Genomic DNA, 27,298 nt, shown 5'->3' with positions numbered 1-27,298 from the left:
TTTATGCAATGGCTGCACAGTTATATATTTTTATGTATTTTATTGTCTTTTGCTGCCATGTGTTCAATGGAGTTTTGCCTCTGTCCTTGGAGATAATTGGATTACTTCCCAATTATCTCCAGGATAGAAGACTCTGTGGAACTGGTTTTGGGCAGAAAAGCCATGCTTCATTTGGTCACAAAGGACTACGATCTATCTTTTGAACCACTGGACCAATTTGTATGATGACGTATGTTTGTATTTGGAGTATGCGGATTCTGAAAATGTGAATGTGATGCATACTTTTAAAGTTATGAATAATGTGGAAAAACTGTATTTCTCTGCCTGTTATAATTACATTACCCATTGTGTAAGGTAATTGTATCACAGGCAGAGGGGAGGATTTTGTGTGGGAGTGTCTGAGTGTATTGTACGTGTTTATTGGTTGTTTTCCAAAACCCTGTGGGTGGTACTAATGTGTATATAAGAACAATAAACACACAGCTCTGTCTGTTCACTGCTTGACCCTCAACACAGAGCTTTGTCTCGTTCTTGGGGGGATTTATTGTATGCTGTTCCAGTTTGACTGCTAGGAGTGTGACCTATTTGTATTTTTTTTCCTATTCGTCTGTTTACAGCATTCGTATGGTTCCGGTTCAGCTGTTTACGGCATTCATATGCTTCGGTGGATTGGTGTCTACAGTAGCCGCCTGTATATCTGGAAGGGAATATCTCCTAGACGGCTGTTAACCCCTTTTATGCCTGGGGGTGCTGTTACATATATATATATATATATATATATATATATGGGTGTCATCAGCGTACAGGTGGTAGTGGAATCCAAAAGAGGCAATAGGTTTACCAAGAGAGGCAGTATAAAGAGAAAATAGAAGGGGACCAAGGACAGAGCCTTGGGGAACTCCAACCGAGACAGGACGAGGGGAGGAGGTATCCTTGGAAAAGGAGACACTGAATAAGCGTTGGGAGAGAGAGGAGGAAAACCAAAAGAGGACAGAGTCACAGAGACCGAGCGATTGAAGAGTTTGAAGGAGGAGAGCATGATCAACGGTGTCAAAGGCAGCAGAGAGGTCAAGGAGAATTAATATGGAGTAGTGACCTTTGGATTTAGCGGAGATTAGGTCATTAGTAACTTTGATAAGAGCAGTCTCAGTAGAGTGGAGAGGGCGGAAGACTAAAGAGGGTCAAGGAGAGAGTTGGAATTAAGGAAGTGAGACACACGGGTAAAGACAAGTATTTCCAAAAGCTTTGATGAGAAAGGGAGCAGGGTTATGGGACGATAGTTAGAGGGGGAGGACGGGTCAAGAGATGTTTTTTTTCAGGATAGGTACTAAAGTGGCATGTTTAAGGTCAGCAGGAACAGTGCCAGAAGAGAGAGAGCAGTTAAAGATGTGTGTTAGGGTAGCACAAGACAAGGGGAGAGAGATCTGATGAGGTAAGATGGGACAGGATCGAGCGGGCAAGTGGTGGGGCGAGAGGAATGGAAGCGCAGCCACCTCTTGTTCAGTAGCCGGGGAGAAAGTCTGGAGGGTAGGGAAAGCATGATCTATGTGTGGTTGAGAAAGAGAACGGCAAGGAGGGGAGAATTGTTTCCTTAGCTGTTCAATCTTGTCGGTAAAGTAGCATGCAAAGCTATCAGCTGTAAGGTTAGTTTGGGGGGTGGCAAAGCAGGGCAGAGAAGAGAATTAACGGTGTCAAAGAGACGTCTGGGATTGCGGGAGCATGAACTAATGAGAGAGGAAAATTATGACTGTTTGGCGATGGCAAGGGCTGCGCTGTATGAACACAATATGAATTTATAATGGAGAAAGTCTGCCTGGGTGTGGGACTTCCTCCAGGAGCGTTCAGCACAACGGGAGCAACTCTGCAGATAGCGTGTTAATTTAGTATGCAAAGGTTGGGGTCGTGTCCTCCTCGAGGTGCATGTTTGGAGTGGGGCTGCAGCGTTCAAGGCAGAGGTGAGGGTAGTGTTTTATGTGGAGATGGCCAGTGAGGGACAGGAGAGGAAAGGGATGGATAGCAGTTGTGAATCAATGTCAGCTGACAGCTGCTGTAGGTCAATAGAGTTAAGGTTCCTCCTGAGCTAAGGGGGTTTAGGCTGAGGTTGTTGGGTGAGGGGGTAATTGAGAGCAAATGATAAGAGGTGGTGATCAGAGAGAGGAAATGGAGTGTTGCAGATATTAGATACTGTACATGAATAAGAGACATTGCCAGCTACATGAGTGGGAGAATTAGCCCACTGCGATAGTCCGAGGGAGGAAGTAATTGAAAGTAGTTTAGAGGCTGCTGAGGTCAAAGGTGGGTTAATGGGAATATTGAAGTCTCCAAGAATTATGGATGGAATATTAGAAGAGAGGAAGTAGGGTAGCCAGGCAGCAAAGTGGTCAAGGAAGAGGAGAGGGGAACCAGGGGGACGATAGATAACGGCAATGTTAGCAGAGAAGGGTTTGAAAAGGCGAATTGAATGAATTTCAAATGATGGGAAAGAGAGGGAAGGGGGGGTGAGCAGGGTTTTAAAGGAGCAGTGGGGTGAGAGAAGAAAACCTACACCGCCACCTTTACTCTCAGCTTGTCTTGGATTGTGGGTAAAGTGAAGACCACCAAAGGACAGTGAGGCAGGGGTAGCAGTATCAGAGGGAGAGAGCCGTGTTTCTGTTAGTGCAAGTAGGTCTAGGGAGTGTGAGATAAATAGGTCATGGATGGAAGTAGATTTAAAGGTGCTGCACACAGAGCGTGCATTCCAGAGGGCAGCTTTAAAAGAGGAATTATAGTGAGAATAACATGGAATGGTATCTCAGAAGTGAGCCAGGTTTGCAAATACTCAAGATAAAGCTAACTAGTGAAGGAAAGATAATCTTTATCTTGAATAAACAGCCATGAAACGGGAGAACCGCGTTAATTCTGCAGTAAGAGCCTAGAAAATCGAATCCAGCTGTTTGTAGATGTCATTTTTGTTTCTATGCACTTTTTGCATTCACTCACCGCGCAAACAGAGACCTTCATTGTTTCTGCATCTTTTAAACTGGTGGAACCGAAGGCACAGACTGCTGCTCTTCTCAACGTTTTGAGACCTGCTAGATTGTTAGATCCTCCAAGCAGGGTCTGATCATCATCAGCCGAATGTTCTTCTCACAACGTACCCATAGCAAGACCACTTAATGTTATCTCACATATATATTATTATTATTATTATTATTAAGTGTTCTTGCTTATCACAATATGACCATTTGTTTGCAACTCACGCCGTCCATTGACATTCATTGAAACTCCACTCTGCAAAGCTCACATTTGAAGGGCAATTTCTAAACTGCGACTGTGCCTTCATTTTTAATATTGACATACTATGCATCAAAATGTAGGTCTGGGTCTTGTGATTCTCACAATATAAAGCTCTTCACTGAAGGATTTATAGTTTTTAAAATACGACCGTTTGAAGATGGCTACCGCCAAAATACTCTGACCTGTGCCAGGCTGCAGCAGCAAGTGATGTCATAGACAGGGCCTTTTGTACACCTGCTAATGTTTTTATAACTGTATGTTTTAATGTAACTGTGAAGCACTTTGGGCAACAACGTTGCAATTAAATGTGCTATATAAATAAATAATAACTGTTACTCCGCCCACTCCAGTTGTAGACTGCTGGTGGAGGCAAGAACACTTCACACAATTTCCCCAGAAATTGTAGCTTTTCTAGTTTGTTATGAAATTTCCCCCTTTATAAAATTGTAACACGCGCTGAATACATAGGCGCTATATAAATACAAATAATAATCATTAAATATGAAACATAATAAATTGTAAAAAACAAACTAACCCCACACATTTCATTTTAAAAACTTTTTGTAGCGTGACCTTGTAAGAAGATGTAAGATGTTTCTAGTGCTGCAGAGTTCATTAAGATCAGTAAAGGAGTCTAATAAAGTGCTTATTTCATAGATGTTTCTTCTTGGAGCCGTGATGGATGCTGTATAGATTGTGGTACCTGGTTTGGAGGAGTCCTGTAGGTGCATGGTGGGGGGTTGCAGAGGGTTAATGTATTGTCTGTCTCTCCTGCAGGTACAATGCCGTCTGGTTAATATTCTTCATGCTTGGACTCGGCACTCTGCTACCATGGAATTTTTTCATGACGGCAACCATGGTAAGTATTAAACCTGCAGCGTCCGTTCCCAGAGTAACCATGGTCTGGAGTCGAGCAATGACTGAGCTGATCGGAGTATTGGGGACTGCTCCCAGCAGCTGATTTAAATTAGAGGGGCATTAAATTGGAGGGGAAAAGGTTTAAAAATAATATCAGGAAGTATTACTTTACTGAGAGGGTAGTGGATGCATGGAATAGCCTTCCAGCTGAAGTGGTAGAGGTTAACACAGTAAAGGAGTTTAAGCATGCGTGGGATAGGCATAAGGCTATCCTAACTATAAGATAAGGCCAGGGACTAATGAAAGTATTTAGAAAATTTGGCAGGTTAGATGGGCGAATGATTCTTATCTGCCGTCACATTCTATGTTTCTATGTAACTACTATAGAAATTAGGGGCTGAGTTTGCCCTCATATAATCTATTTACAAATAGGAGACAAGGTCACACATTTAGACTGGAAGAAAGGAGATTTAGTCTAAGGCAAAGGAAAGGGTTTTTTACCGTAATAATAATAATGATGTGGAATCCTCTGCCTGAAGAGGTGGTTTTATCAGAGTCTTTATGGATATTTAAACATCAACTGAATGAATTTTTGCAAAAATTTTATAATCAGGGATATAATTTGTAATAGTTTTTTTTCATAGCTATGTGAGGAAGGCTCTTTTCAGCCCATGTAAATATTAATGTTCTGCACTGATCCCAGACTGCCAGGTTTGTGCCACGTGAGTTCACGGATCGCAGGCAGCTGTGATGGGAGTTTGCATCTCTTTTGCTTAGTGTACCAGACAATATACTAATGGGCCACTGTTCCACCAGTCGGTAATGTTGTGTTTCTGCTTTCTCGGTCAGTATTTCACTAGTCGCCTCACTGAGGATGGTCATTTGCCGAATGTACAGGATGTCCCTCATTTAGAGCGCAGCGGCCAGGGTGACTTTGGACCTAGTACATCTTCTGTTCTCATTACGGAGGCAACCCCTGAGGGCAGTCCACCAATCACATCCGTGGTAGGGAATGACAGTATGTCCTCCGTGGCAATCCCACAGCAAACCTACCTGCAGAGCAAGTTTAATAATGTGATGACTCTGTGTGCAATGCTCCCTCTGCTCATCTTCACCTGCCTCAACTCCATGCTACACAGCAGGTAAGTGATACTGTTAGACCACCAATCCCTGTATTCATTAATGTGCCACGTTAGGGACCCCCAATCCCTGTATTCATTAATGTCACCAATCCCTGTATTCATTAATGTCACCAATCCCTGTATTAATGTCACCAATCCCTGTATTCATTAATGTCACCAATCCCTGTATTAATGACACCAATCCCTGTATTCATTAATGTCACCAATCCCTGTATTAATGTCACCAATCCCTGTATTAATGACACCAATCCCTGTATTCATTAATGTCACCAATCCCTGTATTAATGTCACCAATCCCTGTATTCATTAATGTCACCAATCCCTGTATTCATTAATGTCACCAATCCCTGTATTAATGTCACCAATCCCTGTATTAATGACACCAATCCCTGTATTCATTAATGTCACCAATCCCTGTATTCATTAATGTCACCAATCCCTGTATTCATTAATGTCACCAATCCCTGTATTAATGTCACCAATCCCTGTATTCATTAATGTCACCAATCCCTGTATTAATGTCACCAATCCCTGTATTCATTAATGTCACCAATCCCTGTATTAATGACACCAATCCCTGTATTCATTAATGTCACCAATCCCTGTATTAATGTCACCAATCCCTGTATTCATTAATGTCACCAATCCCTGTATTAATGACACCAATCCCTGTATTCATTAATGTCACCAATCCCTGTATTAATGTCACCAATCCCTGAAATTATTGTCACCAATCCCTGAATTCATTGTCACCAATCCCTGTATTAACGTCACCAATCCCTGAAATTATTGTCACCAATCCCTGTATTAATGACACCAATCCCTGTATTAATGTCACCAATCCCTGTATTAATGACACCAATCCCTGTATTCATTAATGTCACCAATCCCTGTATTAATGTCACCAATCCCTGTATTCATTAATGTCACCAATCCCTGTATTAATGTCACCAATCCCTGTATTCATTAATGTCACCAATCCCTGTATTAATGTCACCAATCCCTGTATTCATTAATGTCACCAATCCCTGTATTAATGTCACCAATCCCTGTATTCATTAATGTCACCAATCCCTGTATTCATTAATGTCACCAATCCCTGTATTAATGTCACCAATCCCTGTATTAATGTCACCAATCCCTGTATTCATTAATGTCACCAATCCCTGTATTAATGACACCAATCCCTGTATTCATTAATGTCACCAATCCCTGTATTAATGTCACCAATCCCTGTATTCATTAATGTCACCAATCCCTGTATTCATTAATGTCACCAATCCCTGTATTAATGTCACCAATCCCTGTATTAATGTCACCAATCCCTGTATTCATTAATGTCACCAATCCCTGTATTCATTAATGTCACCAATCCCTGTATTAATGTCACCAATCCCTGTATTCATTAATGTCACCAATCCCTGTATTAATGTCACCAATCCCTGTATTCATTAATGTCACCAATCCCTGTATTAATGACACCAATCCCTGTATTCATTAATGTCACCAATCCCTGTATTAATGTCACCAATCCCTGAAATTATTGTCACCAATCCCTGAATTCATTGTCACCAATCCCTGTATTAACGTCACCAATCCCTGAAATTATTGTCACCAATCCCTGTATTAATGACACCAATCCCTGTATTAATGTCACCAATCCCTGTATTAATGTCACCAATCCCTGTATTCATTAATGTCACCAATCCCTGTATTAATGTCACCAATCCCTGTATTCATTAATGTCACCAATCCCTGTATTCATTAATGTCACCAATCCCTGTATTAATGTCACCAATCCCTGTATTCATTAATGTCACCAATCCCTGTATTAATGTCACCAATCCCTGTATTCATTAATGTCACCAATCCCTGTATTAATGACACCAATCCCTGTATTCATTAATGTCACCAATCCCTGTATTAATGTCACCAATCCCTGTATTAATGTCACCAATCCCTGTATTAATGACACCAATCCCTGTATTCATTAATGTCACCAATCCCTGTATTAATGTCACCAATCCCTGTATTAATGACACCAATCCCTGTATTCATTAATGTCACCAATCCCTGTATTAATGTCACCAATCCCTGTATTAATGTCACCAATCCCTGTATTCATTAATGTCACCAATCCCTGTATTAATGTCACCAATCCCTGTACTCATTAATGTCACCAATCCCTGTATTAATGTCACCAATCCCTGTATTAATGTCACCAATCCCTGTATTCATTAATGTCACCAATCCCTGTATTAATGTCACCAATCCCTGTATTAATGTCACCAATCCCTGAATTCATTGTCACCAATCCCTGTATTAATGTCACCAATCCCTGAAATTATTGTCACCAATCCCTGTATTAATGACACCAATCCCTGTATTAATGTCACCAATCCCTGTATTCATTAATGTCACCAATCCCTGTATTCATTAATGTCACCAATCCCTGTATTAATGTCACCAATCCCTGTATTAATGTCACCAATCCCTGTATTCATTAATGTCACCAATCCCTGTATTAATGTCACCAATCCCTGTATTCATTAATGTCACCAATCCCTGTATTAATGTCACCAATCCCTGTATTAATGTCACCAATCCCTGTATTCATTAATGTCACCAATCCCTGTATTAATGTCACCAATCCCTGTATTAATGTCACCAATCCCTGTATTCATTAATGTCACCAATCCCTGTATTAATGTCACCAATCCCTGAATTCATTGTCACCAATCCCTGTATTAATGTCACCAATCCCTGTATTCATTAATGTCACCAATCCCTGTATTCATTAATGTCACCAATCCCTGTATTAATGTCACCAATCCCTGAAATTATTGTCACCAATCCCTGTATTAATGACACCAATCCCTGTATTAATGTCACCAATCCCTGTATTCATTAATGTCACCAATCCCTGTATTAATGTCACCAATCCCTGTATTAATGTCACCAATCCCTGAATTCATTATTGTCACCAATCCCTGTATTAATGACACCAATCCCTGTATTAATGACACCAATCCCTGTATTAATGTCACCAATCCCTGAAATTATTGTCACCAATCCCTGTATTAATGACACCAATCCCTGTATTAATGTCACCAATCCCTGTATTCATTTAATGTCACCAATCCCTGTATTCATTAATGTCACCAATCCCTGTATTAATGTCACCAATCCCTGAATTCATTATTGTCACCAATCCCTGTATTAATGACACCAATCCCTGTATTAATGTCACCAATCCCTGAAATTATTGTCACCAATCCCTGTATTAATGACACCAATCCCTGTATTAATGTTACCAATCCCTGTATTCATTAATGTCACCAATCCCTGTATTCATTAATGTCACCAATCCCTGTATTAATGTCACCAATCCCTGTATTAATGTCACCAATCCCTGTATTCATTAATGTCACCAATCCCTGTATTAATGTCACCAATCCCTGTATTAATGACACCAATCCCTGAATTCATTAATGTCACCAATCCCTGTATTAATGTCACCAATCCCTGTATTCATTAATGTCACCAATCCCTGTATTAATGTCACCAATCCCTGTATTCATTAATGTCACCAATCCCTGTATTAATGTCACCAATCCCTGTATTAATGTCACCAATCCCTGAAATTATTGTCACCAATCCCTGAATTCATTGTCACCAATCCCTGTATTAACGTCACCAATCCCTGAAATTATTGTCACCAATCCCTGAATTCATTAATGTCACCAATCCCTGTATTAATGTCACCAATCCCTGTATTAATGTCACCAATCCCTGTATTCATTAATGTCACCAATCCCTGTATTAATGTCACCAATCCCTGTATTAATGACACCAATCCCTGAATTCATTAATGTCACCAATCCCTGTATTCATTAATGTCACCAATCCCTGTATTCATTAATGTCACCAATCCCTGTATTAATGTCACCAATCCCTGTATTCATTAATGTCACCAATCCCTGTATTAATGTCACCAATCCCTGTATTCATTAATGTCACCAATCCCTGTATTCATTAATGTCACCAATCCCTGTATTAATGTCACCAATCCCTGTATTAATGTCACCAATCCCTGAAATTATTGTCACCAATCCCTGAATTCATTGTCACCAATCCCTGTATTAACGTCACCAATCCCTGAAATTATTGTCACCAATCCCTGAATTCATTAATGTCACCAATCCCTGTATTAACGTCACCAATCCCTGAAATTATTGTCACCAATCCCTGAATTCATTAATGTCACCAGTCCCTAATGTCACCAATCCCTGAATTAATTAATGAGCAATGCTAGCTGACCACTCTTGTAACTGTGCCACACCTGGGATGACTACTAATCTCACTACTAACCCCATGTCTATCACTGTGAGCCAGCGTACCACCCAATCCCAGCTCAATCACGCCACTTAGAAAGATTAGTACATAGTATGAAGAGTGGCACGCATATTACATATCTTCTTCTCTTCCTCAATCTGGATCAGGATCTCACAGAATATCCGGATCGCAGGCAGCTTGGTCGCAATTTTTCTGGTGTTTTTGCTGACAGCAATATTTGTGAAGATTAGCTTCTCACCTGTCACTTTCTTCACACTCACCATGCTAAAGATTGTGTTTATTAACTGTAAGTATTGTGACTATGTGCGCACTTGAACTCACTGTGTGCTGTCACATGGAGTCTGTGTATGCTGTCACATGGATTCTGTGTGTGCTATCGGAAGGACTCTGTGTCTGTGTGTGCTGTCACATGGATTCTGTGTGTTCTATCGGAAGGACTCTGTGTCTGTGTGTGCTGTCACATGGATTCTGTGTGTGCTATTGGAAGGACTCTGTGTCTGTGTATGCTGTCACATGGATTCTGTGTCTGTGTGTGTGCTATCACATGGATTCTGTGTCTGTCTGTGCTATCGCAAGGACTCTGTGTCTGTCTATGCTATCGCAAGGACTCTGTGTCTGTGTATGCTGTCACATGGATTCTGTGTCTGTGTGTGTGCTATCACATGGATTCTGTGTCTGTCTGTGCTATCACAAGGACATTATGTGTCTGTCTGTGCTATCGCAAGGACTCTGTGTCTGTCTGTGCTATCGCAAGGACTCTGTGTCTGTCTGTGCTATCACATGGAGTCTGTGTATGCTGTCACATGGATGCTGTGTCTGTGTGTGCTGTCACATGGATTCTGTGTGTGCTATCGCAAGGACTCTGTGTCTGTGTATGCTATTACATGGATTCTGTGTATGTGGTCACATTGATTCTGTGTCTGTGTTTGCTATCGCAAATACTCTGTGTCTGTGTATGCTATCACATGGAGTCTGTGTATGCTATCACAGCACTCTGTGTCTGTCTGTGCTATCGCAAGGACTCTGTGTCTGTGTGTGCTATGGCATGGACTCTGTGTTTGTGTATGTACTATTGCAAGGACTCTGTGTCTGTGTGTGCTATAGCATGGATTATGTGTCTGTGTGTGCTACCGCATGAACTCTGTGCAGCGGACTCCGGGTAACCCGACTGGTTACCTCCGCTAATTCCTCCTCTCAGCCAGACTAGAACCGTTAAACATGCAAGCATCCATTCCAGACGAAACATAGTTCTGAGAGTCAACTGATTTTATTCAAGCCACTCATGGCTTTTATGCACAGACCCCTAACATGAGCTCTCCAACACAACATTACAAGGTTTCCCTTCCCAATGTCCTTTGTGTCTGAGAGATATCGCAGGGACTCTGTGTCTGTGTGCGCTATCGCACGGACGATGTGTCTGTGTGCGCTATCGCACGGACGATGTGTTTGTGTGCGCTATCGCACGGACGATGTGTCTGTCCGCGCTGTCACATGGACGATGTGTCTGTCCGCGCTGTCACACGGACGATGTGTCTGTGCGCGCGATGTCGCACGGACTGTGTATGTGTGTTGGCTATCGCACGGACTCTGTGTATGTGTGTTGGCTATCGCACGGGCTCTGTGTATGTATGTTGGCTATCGCACGGACTCTGTGAATGTGTGTTGGCTATCGCACGGACTATATATCTATGCGTGTGCTATCATGTGAACTTGATGTATCTGTGTGTGTGCGCGCATTTATAAATACAACTACAAAATATTGTCACAAAAATATATTTTTCTGTTGTGACAATACAGATTCTATTTGTCTGACTGTACGCAGTTCTGAATCTGTGTGTATGTCTCTGGGCATTGCAGAGTGTATGTCTGTCTGTGTCTACTTGTCTTGCTGTCATTGCTCACTAGTCTTTCCTGTCTGATTTATTTTCTCTCCCTGGCAGCATTTGGTGCTCTCCTGCAGGGCAGCCTTTTTGGATTGGCTGCACTCTTCCCAGCCAGTTACACGACTCCCATAATGAGTGGCCAGGGTCTGGCAGGAACGTTTGCTGCTTTCTCTATGATCTGTGCTCTTGCCAGTGAGTATGACTTTATCTCCACCGTTAGCTGGACTTTTCACTCCCAATAATAACAGTAGATGTCTCTTCTGGAAATATAGAGCCCCAAACAGGAAACAAAAATGTGTGATCCTCCCATATCTCCAACCAACTTCTAATTGTCTCCAAGTAACTCTTGTCCCTATTCCGATTGTCTCCAAGTAACTCTTGTCCCTATTCTGATTGTCTCCAAGTAACTCTTGTCCCTATTCCGATTGTCTCCCAGTAACTCTGGTCCCTATCCCCATTGTCTTTCTGTAAGTCTGGCCCTTATTCCCATTGTTTCCCAGCAACACCAGTCCCTATTCCCATTGTCTCCCAGTAATTCAGGTCCTTATACCCATTGTCTCCCAGTAAATCCGGTCCATATTACCATTGTCTACCAGTAACTCTGGTCTCCTGGTAACACTCCCGTCCCTATTCCCATTGTCTCCCAGTAACTCCGGTCCCTATTCTCATTGTCTCCCAGTAACTCCGGCCCGTGTTTCTCTTGTCTCCCACTAACTCCGGCCCGTGTTTCTGTTGTCTCCCAGTAACTCCGGCCCGTGTTTCTGTTTTCTCCCAGTAACTCCGGCCCGTGTTTCTCTTGTCTCCCACTAACTCCGGCCCGTGTTTCTCTTGTCTCCCAGTAACTCAGGTCCCTATACCCATTGTCTCCCAGTAAATCCGGTCTATATTACCATTGTCTACCAGTAACTCTGGTCTCCTGGTAACACTCCCGTCCCTATTCCCATTGTCTCCCAGTAACTCCGGTCCCTATTCTCATTGTCTCCCAGTAACTCTGGCCCGTGTTTCTCTTGTCTCCCAGTAACTCCGGCCCGTGTTTCTCTTGTCTCCCACTAACTCCGGCCCGTGTTTCTCTTGTCTCCCAGTAACTCCGGCCCGTGTTTCTCTTGTCTCCCACTAACTCCGGCCCGTGTTTCTCTTGTCTCCCAGTAACTCCGGCCCGTGTTTCTCTTGTCTCCCAGTAACTCCGGCCCGTGTTTCTCTTGTCTCCCAGTAACTCCGGCCCGTGTTTCTCTTGTCTCCCAGTAACTCCGGCCCGTGTTTCTCTTGTCTCCCAGTAACTCCGGCCCATGTTTCTCTTGTCTCCCAGTTACTCCGGCCCGTGTTTCTCTTGTCTCCCACTAACTCCGGCCCGTGTTTCTCTTGTCTCCCAGTAACTCCGGCCCGTGTTTCTCTTGTCTCCCAGTAACTCCGGCCCGTGTTTCTCTTGTCTCCCAGTAATTCCGGCCCGTGTTTCTCTTGACTCCCAGTTACTCCGGCCCGTGTTTCTCTTGTCTCCCACTAACTCCGGCCCGTCTTTCTCTTGTCTCCCACTAACTCCGGCCCGTGTTTCTCTTGTCTCCCAGTAACTCCGGCCCATGTTTCTGTTGTCTCCCAGTAACTCGGGCCCGTGTTTCTCTTGTCTCCCAGTAACTCCGGCCCGTGTTTCTCTTGTCTCCCAGTAACTCCGGCCCGTGTTTCTCTTGTCTCCCACTAACTCCGGCCCGTGTTTCTCTTGTCTCCCACTAACTCCGGCCCATGTTTCTCTTGTCTCCCAGTAACTCCGGCCCGTGTTTCTCTTGTCTCCCAGTAATTCCGGCCCGTGTTTCTCCTGTCTTCCACTAACTCCGGCCCGTGTTTCTCTTGTCTCCCACTAACTCTGGCCCGTGTTTCTCTTGTCTCCCAGTAACTCCGGCCCGTGTTTCTCTTGTCTCCCAGTAACTCCGGCCCGTGTTTCTCTTGTCTCCCAGTAACTCCGGCCCGTGTTTCTCTTGTCTCCCAGTAACTCCGGCCCATGTTTCTCTTGTCTCCCAGTTACTCCGGCCCGTGTTTCTCTTGTCTCCCACTAACTCCGGCCCGTGTTTCTCTTGTCTCCCAGTAACTCCGGCCCGTGTTTCTCTTGTCTCCCAGAAACTCGGCCCGTGTTTCTCTTGTCTCCCAGTAACTCCGGCCCGTGTTTCTCTTGTCTCCCAGTAACTCCGGCCCGTGTTTCTCTTGTCTCCCAGTAATTCCGGCCCGTGTTTCTCTTGTCTCCCACTAACTCCGGCCCGTGTTTCTCTTGTCTCCCAGTAACTCCGGCCCGTGTTTCTCTTGACTCCCAGTTACTCCGGCCCGTGTTTCTCTTGTCTCCCACTAACTCCGGCCCGTCTTTCTCTTGTCTCCCACTAACTCCGGCCCGTGTTTCTCTTGTCTCCCAGTAACTCCGGCCCATGTTTCTGTTGTCTCCCAGTAACTCGGGCCCGTGTTTCTCTTGTCTCCCAGTAACTCCGGCCCGTGTTTCTCTTGTCTCCCAGTAACTCCGGCCCGTGTTTCTCTTGTCTCCCAGTAACTCCAGCCCGTGTTTCTCTTGTCTCCCAGTAACTCCGGCCCGTGTTTCTCTTGTCTCCCACTAACTCCGGCCCGTGTTTCTCTTGTCTCCCAGTAACTCCGGCCCGTGTTTCTCTTGTCTCCCACTAACTCCGGCCCGTGTTTCTCTTGTCTCCCAGTAACTCCGGCCCGTGTTTCTCTTGTCTCCCAGTAACTCCGGCCCGTGTTTCTCTTGTCTCCCAGTAACTCCGGCCCGTGTTTCTCTTGTCTCCCAGTAACTCCGGCCCGTGTTTCTCTTGTCTCCCAGTAACTCCGGCCCGTGTTTCTCTTGTCTCCCACTAACTCCGGCCCGTGTTTCTCTTGTCTCCCACTAACTCCGGCCCGTGTTTCTCTTGTCTCCCACTAACTCCGGCCCGTGTTTCTCTTGTTTCTCTTGTCTCCCAGTAACTCCGGCCCGTGTTTCTCTTGTCTCCCAGTAACTCCGGCCCGTGTTTCTCTTGTCTCCCACTAACTCCGGCCCGTGTTTCTCTTGTCTCCCAGTAACTCCGGCCCGTGTTTCTCTTGTCTCCCACTAACTCCGGCCCGTGTTTCTCTTGTCTCCCAGTAACTCCGGCCCGTGTTTCTCTTGTCTCCCACTAACTCCGGCCCGTGTTTCTCTTGTCTCCCAGTAACATGGTTTGCATTATGTGCCCTTTCTTTATCCCCAGGTGGCTCTTCATTGGAGGACAGTGCTTTTGGCTATTTTATTACAGCGTGTGTGGTAATCTTACTCGCACTCCTTGCATACTTGGCTCTTAACAAGCTGGTAAGTACTTTGCAAAATACAAAAAGTAAGAGGTGGACCGGGTTTTGCCCAGAGATTCTCAACGGCGGCGTGCGCGTAGCGTCCCAACGGCTGCGTGCGCGGAGCATCCCAACGGCTGCGTGGCCAGATGTGTGGCACTTCTAATTCTTTTTTTAAATTACACAGAGTGTGTGAATAGGTGCTTTCCCGACGTGAACCATAAAAAACATACACAGTGTGACAAATCACTCATAGTGTGTCCAATAAATAAATAATATACTTCTGGACAGAAATACTGTTTGTGGGTTTAAAATGTAGAGCCTGAAACAGAAAGTACAACAAATTTTGTATACTGCTAATACATCCAGATATGAGGATAATCAATGGTTGCACTCACAGATTGCAGAGCCGTACCAGGCTCTGTATAATGTGCCCAATGCTGCCTAAACAGGCAAATGGATATCACTTGTGGGTGACTCCAGTGGAGTGTTTCCAAAAAGCGAAGACAAATATATTAAAACAAATGAAACACAAATTTGTATATGCGTAGGTAAAAGTAGATTAAAAGTCCTTCCAAGATCAGATGTGTTTCGACTATTCTCCAGTCTTTCTCAATGTCTCTGATAAGACCGGTGTGTTCACCGGCCAAATTACTTCATCTGTTACATGTGAGGTGCTTCCGATCGGTGTGCCGTCTGACATCATTTCTGGTCAGCGTAATTCTGCGTAATTTCTATTCCGGCTTTGTGTAACAACACATACTCATAAGATAAGCCATAACTATTCAGTAACTAATACGTCTTAAAGTTATAAGAGAGAAAACATCATAGAAAATGCAACAGAATGTGTTACTGGATGAGTAACGCTGTACAGAAAGTATAAAATATATTATTCAAAATAATACATGGTAGCTGAATATATATAATAGAGAAATCCATGGGAGGGTGAATGGAGCTTAAAAAGATAGTGGATAAAGTGAAAAAATCACTATTTAAAAATACTAATAGAAATAGAAAAAAAATCTTCTAAACCTATAAGTATAAAAATGAATAAGTTCAAAGTCTAAATTAAGACCCCGAGGATCCTTGGAATTGTCTTCACCCCCCCCCAATCTCTTTCCTTCTGGTGTATGACCATAACACTGACCACCAGCTTTGCTGGAATTAGTGTATGTGGGGCATTGATGGGCATCGATGGGCATTGCTAGCTCACACTATGTGATATAACTGGGTATCCTGTGACTGGCATCAATAGGCATTGCTAGCTCACACTATGTCATATAACTGGGTATCCTGTGACTGGCATTGATGGGAATTGCTAGCTCACACTATGTCATATAACTGGGTATCCTGTGACTGGCATTGATGGGCATTGCTAGCTCACACTATGTGATATAACTGGGTATCCTGTGACTGGCATCGATGGGCATTGCTAGCTCACACTATGTCATATAACTGGGTATCCTGTGACTGGCAACAATAGGCATTGCTAGCTCACACTATGTCATATAACTGGGTATCCTGTGACTGGCATTGATGGGCATTGCTAGCTCACACTATGTGATATAACTGGGTATCCTGTGACTGGCATTGATGGGCATTGCTAGCTCACACTATGTGATATAACTGGGTATCCTGTGACTGGCACGGCGCCCAACTCCACTTGTTCTGTTGCAGGAATTTTACCGATATTACACAGAGGAAAACGTAAAAGATTCCACAAATTCACAGCTGGAAATGAAGAAAGATTTACTGACAAAAGGTGAGACTTCAACAGAAATCAATGGGAGACGGGTTACCTGGGATGGCACACCTGTAGGAGGGGTTACCTGGGATGGCACACTGGTATGAGACGGGTTACCTGGGATGGCACACCTGTAGGAGGGGTTACCTGGGATGGCACACCTGTAGGAGGGGTTACCTGGGATGGCACACCTGTAGGAGGGGTTACCTGGGATGGCACACTGGTGGGAGGGGTTACCTGGGATGGCACACTGGTATGAGACGGGTTAACTGGGATGGCACACTGGTATGAGACGGGTTACCTGGGATGGCACACCTGTAGGAGGGGTTACCTGGGATGGCACACTGATATGAGACGGGTTACCTGGGATGGCACACTGGTGGGAGGGGTTACCTGGGATGGCACACTGGTGGGAGAGGTTACCTGGGATGGCACACTGGTATGAGACAGGTTACCTGGGATGGCACACTGGTGGGAGGAGTTACCTGGGATGGCACACTGGTATGAGACAGGTTACCTGGGATGGCACACTGATATGAGACGGGTTACCTGGGATGGCACACCTGTAGGAGGGGTTACCTGGGATGGCACACTGATATGAGACGGGTTACCTGGGATGGCACACTGGTATGAGACGGGTTACCTGGGATGGCACACCTGTAGGAGGGGTTACCTGGGATGGCACACCTGTAGGAGGGGTTACCTGGGATGGCACACTGGTGGGAGGGTTTACCTGGGATGGCACACCGGTGGGAGGGGTTACCTGGGATGGCACACCGGTGGGAGGGGTTACAGGGGATGGCACACCGGTGGGAGGGGTTACCTGGGATGGCACACTGGTATGAGACAGGTTACCTGGGATGGCACACTGGTGGGAGGGGTTACAGGGGATGGCACACTGGAGGGAGGGGTTAGAGGGGATGGCACACTGGAGGGAGGGGTTAGAGGGGATGGCACACTGGAGGGAGGGGTTACAGGGGATGGCACACTGGTGGGAGGGGTTAGAAGGGATGGCACACTGGAGGGAGGGGTTACAAGGGATGGCACTCGGGGGGAGGGGTTACAAGGGATGGCACACTGGTGGGGGGGGTTACAGGGGATGGCACTCGGGGGGAGGGGTTACAAGGGATGGCACTCTGGGGGGAGGGGTTACAAGGGATGGCACTCTAGGGGGAGGGGTTACAAGGGGATGGCACTCGGGGGGAGGGGTTACAAGGTGATATTATGACATATGCAACTACCCAAAACTAGCAAGCAGAGTTTGGAACAGTATCTTACGGGGCAGGAAAGAGAATGCTGGAGGAGGCAACCAACTGCAAATAGATTTATACATTTTTTAACCCTTTCAGATGGTAGTAAAGCAGAGGCCGGTGATAAAGAACCAGAAACTACGAAACCATCAATAATCAATATTTTAAAAAAGGTCTGTAATGTCTGACTCTCTTGTGACACCCCCAGGAGTTCTACCTCCCCCCCCCCCCCCACTGCTCCCGGAGTTCTAGCCCCCCCCCCCCTCCACCTCCTCCAGGAGTTCTACCCCCCCCCCCCCACCTCCTCCAGGAGTTCTCCCCCCCCCCTATTGAAACTACGGCCCCCACCTGCTGCTCATGGGTGGGGGCCGGCGAAGGCAGTAGGTCCCCCCTATTGTATCTTAGAGCCCCCACCCATTGGGGGGAGGCAGTAGGTCACCCACCATTGTATGTGAGGGCCCCCCACCCGCTGCTCATGGTGCACGAGGTGGATCATTTTTAAAGGTGCCCCACTAAGAGGCACTTTATTAGAATGTTGGGGGGTCTTTTTTTACAACAGTAAGCAGCCACTGGCTGCTCACTCTTTACTAGATATGCCCCTACTTACAGTATAGCAAGTAGGGGCAGAAGTTTTTTTTTGTTTCTCCTCAGTGCTGTGGGGGTTAATTCTCTTGCAGCACTGAGTCTATTAACCCCTTAAGGACACATGACATGTGTGACATGTCATGATTCCCTTTTATTCCAGAAGTTTGGTCCTTAAGGGGTTAAACGGAAGAACTGAAAAGAAAAGGTAATGCATTTCATATATAATTTGTATGTAGGACTTTGGTTTATGTTTTAGTAAATGAATACGAAAAAGTCACAAAATTCGGACGAAATCATATTCGTCCAGTAACGAATGCACATGTCTACAATCTGTATACTAAGCAAGGTTTGGGAATCTTTGCTGATCTACTGCAGCCCATCCTTATTGATTGATCACAGTGAGTGCCTAGGTGTTTTTTATTTATCTGATGTTTTTACCCCTCTGATTACAGGAATGTTTTATTTGTTCTCTCCTGGTCTCTAGATATGGGTCATGGCTCTGTCCGTCTGCTTGGTGTTCACCGTCACCATCGGAATTTTCCCCTCTGTCACCGCTGATGTAAAATCCACCATTGCAGGGGACTCGAGTTGGAGTAAGTTGGATTGACCTTTCCTAATGAGTGGGTCATGGTAGAGGTAGAGAAGAATCAGGCTTTGAACAAATTGAAGAAGGATTTACTCTCTCGATTGTCTGTCTAAAGTGAAGAGATGGCTTGTGGTGCCAACATTACTGAACCACAGTTAGATATATCATGATGTAGGCAAGCACATTGTCTACAACAATGACCATCTCCAAAGATTTTGTACCTAAACAAGATCAACTCAACCACTGTCAATTAGACGGTAGGTTAGAGTACTGGACTCACCCATTGATGGGTTCATCTGGAGATCGGTTAAACTGGAGCTTAGTGGACTGGAGATGTATTAAATTGGAGGTCCATGACTGGAGATGGGTTAAACTGGAGGGTAATGGGCTGGCCTGGACTGTTGATGGTGAGATGGTTTTCATTGGGAAGATAGTGAACTCACTACAGACAGAATCCATGTAAGGTAATGGATGTAAAAGGTTAGTGTCTCCCATTAACCAGGAACAGATCTTGGTTTTGACTCCAGGAAGATATGACAAGGGTTTAAACAATGGCAGTTAAAGCGGCACTGTCATGGCCGCATCATTTTTTTTTTTATCCCTCTCCCGACTCCAATACATCTAATTCCCCCCCTCCCCCCCTAGTCACCTCCATATGCACCTAGGCCCCCCCATATTACCTTTTTTAAAATCTTTACTTTGTGCCCGGACCTAGGACCTGGGCGCCGCCATCTTTGTGTGGGTAGATGAAGGCCCTGTGGGACACGGCATCTGCCCACACTAGATAGCACTATAAAATCCCCACGCATGACGGCAATTTCGTCAATTAATTCGTCAGAAAGACAAATGGATGAATAGAAATGTCAGACGAACAAACAAACACCGAATATCGGTGTTCGTTTCTTTAGTTTATTACAAAGGAGGGAGCTACCAGCACGTAGCTCCCTCCTTGTAATATGTAAAGATAGAAGCTGCAGGGAGCATAGAAACATAGAAACATAGAATGTGACGGCAGATAAGAACCATTCGGCCCATCTAGTCTGCCCAGTTTTCTAAATACTTTCATTAGTCCCTGGCCTTATCTTATAGTTAGGATAGCCTTATGCCTATCCCACGCATGCTTAAACTCCTTTACTGTGTTAACCTCTACCACTTCAGCTGGAAGGCTATTCCATGCATCCACTACCCTCTCAGTAAAGTAATACTTCCTGATATTATTTTTAAACCTTTGTCCCTCTAATTTAAGACTATGTCCTCTTGTTGTGGTAGTTTTTCTTCTTTTAAATATAGTCTCCTCCTTTACTGTGTTGATTCCCTTTATGTATTTAAATGTTTCTATCATATCCCCCCTGTCTCGTCTTTCCTCCAAGCTATACATGTTAAGATCCTTTAACCTTTCCTGGTAAGTTTTATCCTGCAATCCATGAACCAGTTTAGTAGCCCTTCTTTGAACTCTCTCTAAGGTATCAATATCCTTCTGAAGATAGGGTCTCCAGTACTGTGTACAGTACTCCAAGTGAGGTCTCACCAGTGTTCTGTACAATGGCATGAGCACTTCCCTCTTTCTACTGCTAATACCTCTCCCTATACAACCAAGCATTCTGCTAGCATTTCCTGCTGCTCTATTACATTGTCTGCCTACCTTTAAGTCATCAGAAATAATCACCCCTAAATCCCTTTCCTCAGATGTTGAGGTTAGGACTCTATCAAATATTCTGTACTCTGCCCTTGGGTTTTTACGTCCAAGATGCATTATCTTGCACTTATCCACATTAAATGTCAGTTGCCACAACTCTGACCATTTTTCTAGTCTACCTAAATCATTTTCCATTTGGCTTATCCCTCCTGGAACATCAACCCTGTTACATATCTTAGTATCATCCGCAAAAAGACACACCTTACCATCAAGACCTTCTGCAATATCACTAATAAAAATATTAAAGAGAATGGGTCCAAGTACAGATCCCTGAGGTACCCCACTGGTGCTCCCCGCCACTTCCTAAGCCCACCATGATTGAAATCTCCCGAATGCCACTATCCACTATGCTGCAAGTAGGGGCATGTCTACTAAACAGTGAGCAGCCTGTGGCTGCTCACTGTTTGAAAAAAAAAAAAGCCCCCCCTCCCCTTCTAATAACTGGCCCTCATGGTGTGGCATCTATAAACTAGCAGGGGGGACAGTGTTGTCCCCCGCCCTGAGCCCCTACCCGTGTCCCGCGAGTGGGGGCTATTCAACTAAACGTGGGACATAGGGTACCCATGAGCCACAGGTGGGGGCCCTAAGTGGCAATAAGGGGGGGACCAAGCGCCCCCCAGCTCCCACCCATGAGCGACGGGTGGGGGCCCTAAACGACAATAATGGGAGGGGGAAACCTATTGTCCTCCCCCCGGCCCCCACACATGAGCAACTGGTGGGGCCCTAAATGACAATAGGTAGCCGGTCTCTATCGGTGAAACATTCTGTATTTATAGACAGTCTCTATAGAAGCCCAGTTATTATTATTTTATTATTTATATAGCGCCATCACATTCCGTAGCGCTGTACAATGGGTGGACTAAAAGACATCTAATTTTAACCAGACAATTTGACGTACAGGAACAGAGAGGTGGAGGGCCCTGCTCAATGAGCTTACATTCTAGAGGGAGTGGGGTATCGGTTGTGTCTAAGGTGTTTTTAGAAAAGAAAAACAAAAAAACACTTTAGACACAACAGGTTAATCCCTAAATCCTGGACTAGTAGGGGGTACTTGAGGACTGGGTTGGGAACCCCTGCTATAGGTAAAACATTCTGTATAGGTAACCGGTCTCTATAGGTGAATTATTCTGTATAGGTAGCCGGTCTCTATAGGTGACACATTCGGTATAGGTAGCCGGTCTCTATAGGTGAAACATTCGGTATAGGTAGCTGGTCTCTATAGGTGAAACATTCGGTATAAGTTGCCAGTCTCTATAGGTGAAACATTTGGTATAGGTAACCGGTCTCTATGGGTGAAACATTTGGTATAGGTAACCGGTCTCTTTGGGTGAAACATTCGGTATAGGTAGCCGGTCTCTATGGGTGAAACATTCAGTAGATGTAGCCGGTCTCTATAGGTGAAACATTCGGTATAAGTTGCCGGTGTCTATAGGTGAAACATTTGGTATAGGTAACCGGTCTCTTTGGGTGAAACATTCGGTATAGGTAGCCGGTCTCTATGGGTGAAACATTCAGTAGATGTAGCCGGTCTCTATAGGTGAAACATTCGGTATAGGTAGCCGGTCTCTATAGATGAAACATTCGGTATAGGTAGGCGGTTTCTATAGGCGAAACATTTGGCTCCTGCCGTCTCTCCTGTCTGATCTTCACATGCATTAATGTTAAATTGATTAATGTGGGTATACGTTACCCAGTGTTGTAATAAGGACATATGGTGACCATGTTTTGTATAAAGACACAGATGATGAATATGGACTAGAATTATTTATATAATAGATAGTTGATACTTAGTATTAATGTGCAGCATTGTCCCTTTCCCTTCCTCAGGTATATATTTTATTCCTGTCTCTTGCTTCCTGTTGTTTAACCTGTTTGACTGGGCGGGGCGAAGCATCACTGCTGTCTGTCTGTGGGTGAGTAAAGTTGGGATTTGCCTTGTTTTTAGGGATATGCTGGTGAAGGGTCTCCGCTGAGGAGGGAGCGATAGATGGAGGGAATGATACTATTTATTCAGGACCGGCGCATTTTACAATAGTTAATTTTCTGGTACCGTACGGTCATTCACATTTACTAAGCTTGTTTGTTTTATTGGCAATATGAAAAGCATTTTCAAATATTTAGACTTTTCTAATGCATTTATGACATCAAATGATACATAATTTACCTCAAGCTGGGTATTTTACAAAAAGTCTAAATCGTCTAAAAAGGGTGTTTGTTTTTGTGTTGTTTAAAATTGGGTAAAATTACAGGGGGAGTTGGAAAGCCTACTTGCAGGAGTTATACTCCTCCTGGGTGGGTTATGTTCCTCGTGGTTGAGGTCACACTTCTTGTGGGCAGGTTCCATTCTTCGTGGATGTGTTACATAGCTCATGGGCGGGCTCACACTCATGGGTGGATTACATGACTTGTGGGTGGGGTCACATTCCTCATGGGTGTGGTCACGCCCCTTGCTGTCCAATGAGGTAAAAGAGAGCACAATGAAATGTTGTTTGTGTGCCTAATAACCCTGTTTATTTGGTTGTTTCCCACAGCCTGGGAAGGACAGTAAACTGCTCCCGATTATGGTAATAACTCGTCTCGTGTTCTTGCCTCTCTTTATGCTGTGCAATGTGAGCCCTCGTAATTACCTACCCGTGTTCTTTGCCCACGATGCCTGGTATATCTGTATCATGGTGATCTTCGCCTTGTCCAATGGCTACCTCGCGAGCCTGTGTATGTGCTTCGGGCCCAAGTAAGTGCAGCAATCAGATTATATGCTGTGAGTAGTCATGATTAGAATTTAACAGTAAATAAATATATTTCGAGCAATTGCCAGGGTTATTCACCAACGTGAGAATTCAAAGTTTCCAATTTAAAGGACAAATAAAGGCATCCAGACCACTTCATCTCCTTGATGTATCTCAAGAAAGTGTTCTGGGTGATATGGTCCTGTAGTGTAAAACATTGTAGTTTTGTAGAAATGTTTCCAGGGTTAACGTACCTTGAGTGGCATCCCCTACAGACGCCTCTGTGAGGAGGGAGTTAAACATAACTAAAGCACAGTTTTATTGGAGCCTTTCCTACGGAGATGAATTGGGTTGATGCTCTCCGCTGAGGAGATAGCAGCGAGATGAGGGAGGTCGGTAAAACTCACCTTTTTTCATGAACTCAAAGTGAACACCTAACAAGCTACAGGACACTATCGCGTTAGGAATACATGTTCCTTTAAGGTCAAAATATGCAGGCTGGAAAAATACTTTGATTTCTCACCTTTGTAACTAACCCTGTAAGTGTTCCATTGTTTAGACTCCTACCTCTGTGTGTGTCCGTGGTGATATTTCCCTCTAATGTATGTTTCCTCCATACAGGAAGGTGGAGGTACACGAAGCAGAGACTTCTGGCGCCATCATGGCGTTTTTCCTGTCGTTAGGCCTGGCTTTGGGAGCAGGATTCTCCTTCATCCTGAGAGTTCTTGTTTGATAGAGACCTGATTATGAATCTGCGTGGACTCCTCTCCAGCGATACCTCTCTCTATAACATGGCGTCTGCCCAGCTTCTTCATACGGACTCGTAAACTGACATACCCTGCCCCTTGGACACCTCATGGTCTATAAGGCCTTATTGCCACATGAAAAATACATGGTGCCCCCCACATACCTGTGATCCAGAACACAGGAATTTACGGACCAGCAGGCAGTGTGTGTGTGTGTGTTTGTATTTTTCGGTTAAATATCCCTGATTGTTGCGGTGGAGCTCTGGATGGTTCTCTTAATTCCTTCAACTATGACAACACAGGCCGTGTTATTTACTAAAGTGAGAATTTAAGGTGAATTTTGAATTTCAGGCCAAATTAGCCAAACTGGATAAATTCTCGAAGTCCGCTATGCCTTCCCTTCAGATACTCTAATCTTAGCTTCACATTCAAAGAATAACCTCGTGGAATCCCTTGGGGAACATCACCGGTCCCCACCTTAACCCCTTCACCGCCACATGCCCCTTCCTTAACCTGTTCACTGCCGCAGCTCCGTGGTAGAACGGCAAGGGCCGCAGTCCTGGATCTAAATGGCTTGTGCTGTGGATTTCTAGCGATTGGCTGTTTGCAGATTCCCGGAGGCTGCAGTATTTTATTAGTTCTGTGTATATTGCTAGACATTTTCATTAACCGTTCACTATATTGTGCTCTAAATGTTTACAGGGTTTTTATTAGTTTATTTTAATTTTTTTGGAGAAACAAATAATTGAATGATTTCCTATTATTATTTTTAATCTTTTTTTGGCATTGCGCTTTGGTTCCAAACAAAAAGAATTGTATTTAAAGGACTTTCCTTTGTATCAAGGAGAATGTTTGTTTTCATGTATTAACATGTTCTGCTTGTTAGAGTGATTTAAATAACATAAAAGGTATTGTTTTCCTTCTGTGTGTAAATGAAGTGCTTTTATTTCTATTCGTAGGATCTGGGATTCACCAAAGAACAGAATTCTAGAACAGAGTATAATGTAATAGAGTGCTAGTGATGGGACGGGCGAGTTTAGAAATATATTGTTTATTACAATCTATTTTCATAGCACGGTGATACATTTATTTATGATGCATTGCTCGGACAGTCTGCGAGACCACCTTTCCCTTCTCAAACCTAGAACTCCCCTCTAAGGCAGTTGCGAGAGGGTCTTCTCTATCGCTCGAAGATCCGCAGTACTGATCACAACTGGATTTACATAGAGAGACCACTCAACATTTCACATGGTCACAGGGAGACCCTTTAAGTTGAGGGGTGTGAGTGGGGGTGTGGCCAGGGGAGGGGCTGTTCTATAAATCGTTATGTCACCTGAAATTTCGCAGAACTAAAATGTAATTTATAACAAAAACAACGTATCTTATTTACACAGACTGATTTCTAAACACAGTTATTGTAGTTTCAAGACACATTACTGGGAGTATTATTACTGTGGAGCTCTGTTATACACTCAGACACATTACTGGGAGTATTATTGCTGTGGGGCTCTGTTATACACTCAGACACATTACTGGGAGTATTATTGCTGTGGAGCTCTGTTATACACTCAGACACATTACTGGGAGTATTATTACTGTGGAGCTCTGTTATACAATCAGACACATTACTGGGAGTATTATTGCTGTGGAGCTCTGTTATACACTCAGACACATTACTGGGAGTATTATTACTGTGGAGCTCTGTTATACACTCAGACACATTACTGGGAGTATTATTACTGTGGAGCTCTGTTATACACTCAGACACATTACTGGGAGTATTATTACTGTGGAGCTCTGTTATACAATCAGACACATTACTGGGAGTATTATTGCTGTGGAGCTCTGTTATACACTCAGACACATTACTGGGAGTATTATTACTGTGGAGCTCTGTTATACAATCAGACACATTACTGGGAGTATTATTGCTGTGGAGCTCTGTTATACACCCAGACACATTACTGGGAGTATTATCGCTGTGGAGCTCTGTTATACACTCAGACACATTACTGGGAGTATTATTGCTGTGGGACTCTGTTATACACTCAGACACATTACTGAGAGTATTATTGCTGTGGAGCTGTTATACACTGAGACACATTACTGGGAGTATTATTGCTGTGGAGCTCTGTTATACACTGAGACACATTACTGGGAGTATTATTGCTGTGGGGCTCTGTTATACACTCAGACACATTACTGGGAGTATTATTGCTGTGGAGCTCTGTTATACACTCAGACACATTACTGGGAGTATTATTACTGTGGAGCTCTGTTATACAATCAGACACATTACTGGGAGTATTATTGCTGTGGAGCTCTGTTATACACCCAGACACATTACTGGGAGTATTATCGCTGTGGAGCTCTGTTATACACTCAGACACATTACTGGGAGTATTATTGCTGTGGGACTCTGTTATACACTCAGACACATTACTGAGAGTATTATTGCTGTGGAGCTGTTATACACTGAGACACATTACTGGGAGTATTATTGCTGTGGAGCTCTGTTATACACTCAGACACATTACTGGGAGTATTATTGCTGTGGGACTCTGTTATACACTCAGACACATTACTGAGAGTATTATTGCTGTGGAGCTGTTATACACTGAGACACATTACTGGGAGTATTATTGCTGTGGAGCTCTGTTATACACTCAGACACATTACTGGGAGTATTATTGCTGTGGGACTCTGTTATACACTCAGACACATTACTGGGAGTATTATTGCTGTGGAGCTCTGTTATCCACTCAGACACATTACTGGGAGTATTATTGCTGTGGGACTCTGTTATACACTCAGACACATTACTGGGAGTATTATTGCTGTGGGGCTCTGTTATACACTCAGACACATTACTGGGAGTATTATTGCTGTGGAGCTCTGTTATACACTCAGACACATTACTGGGAGTATTATTGCTGTGGGGCTCTGTTATACACTCAGACACATTACTGGGAGTATTATTGCTGTGGAGCTCTGTTATACACTCAGACACATTACTGGGAGTATTATTACTGTGGAGCTCTGTTATACAATCAGACACATTACTGGGAGTATTATTGCTGTGGAGCTCTGTTATACACCCAGACACATTACTGGGAGTATTATCGCTGTGGAGCTCTGTTATACACTCAGACACATTACTGGGAG

General features: G+C 44.2%; 1 protein-coding gene across 3 annotated transcripts in view; it reads left to right on the top strand.

Moving 5' to 3' along the window:
- SLC29A1 (solute carrier family 29 member 1 (Augustine blood group)) overlaps positions 1-25,066 on the top strand; it is a 102,732-nt gene extending 77,666 nt beyond the window's left edge. For all 3 annotated transcript variants that reach the window (XM_063444156.1, XM_063444154.1, XM_063444155.1), the window contains exons 3-13: positions 4,054-4,135; positions 4,984-5,276; positions 9,779-9,918; positions 11,573-11,707; positions 14,725-14,822; positions 16,478-16,562; positions 17,894-17,967; positions 18,864-18,972; positions 22,489-22,574; positions 23,193-23,392; positions 24,009-25,066. In XM_063444156.1, coding sequence (XP_063300226.1) covers positions 4,054-4,135; positions 4,984-5,276; positions 9,779-9,918; positions 11,573-11,707; positions 14,725-14,822; positions 16,478-16,562; positions 17,894-17,967; positions 18,864-18,972; positions 22,489-22,574; positions 23,193-23,392; positions 24,009-24,120 — 1,414 coding nt within the window. In that variant the 3' untranslated portion in view covers positions 24,121-25,066. The remainder of the gene's footprint in view (positions 1-4,053; positions 4,136-4,983; positions 5,277-9,778; positions 9,919-11,572; positions 11,708-14,724; positions 14,823-16,477; positions 16,563-17,893; positions 17,968-18,863; positions 18,973-22,488; positions 22,575-23,192; positions 23,393-24,008) is intronic.
- The last annotated feature ends 2,232 nt before the right edge of the window (positions 25,067-27,298 follow it).

Source organism: Pelobates fuscus, chromosome 2 (assembly GCF_036172605.1).
Source record: "Pelobates fuscus isolate aPelFus1 chromosome 2, aPelFus1.pri, whole genome shotgun sequence".
Classification (NCBI taxonomy): domain Eukaryota; kingdom Metazoa; phylum Chordata; class Amphibia; order Anura; family Pelobatidae; genus Pelobates; species Pelobates fuscus.
Note: the sequence above shows the minus strand (reverse complement) of the source record. Positions and strands in the feature narration are given on the sequence as shown.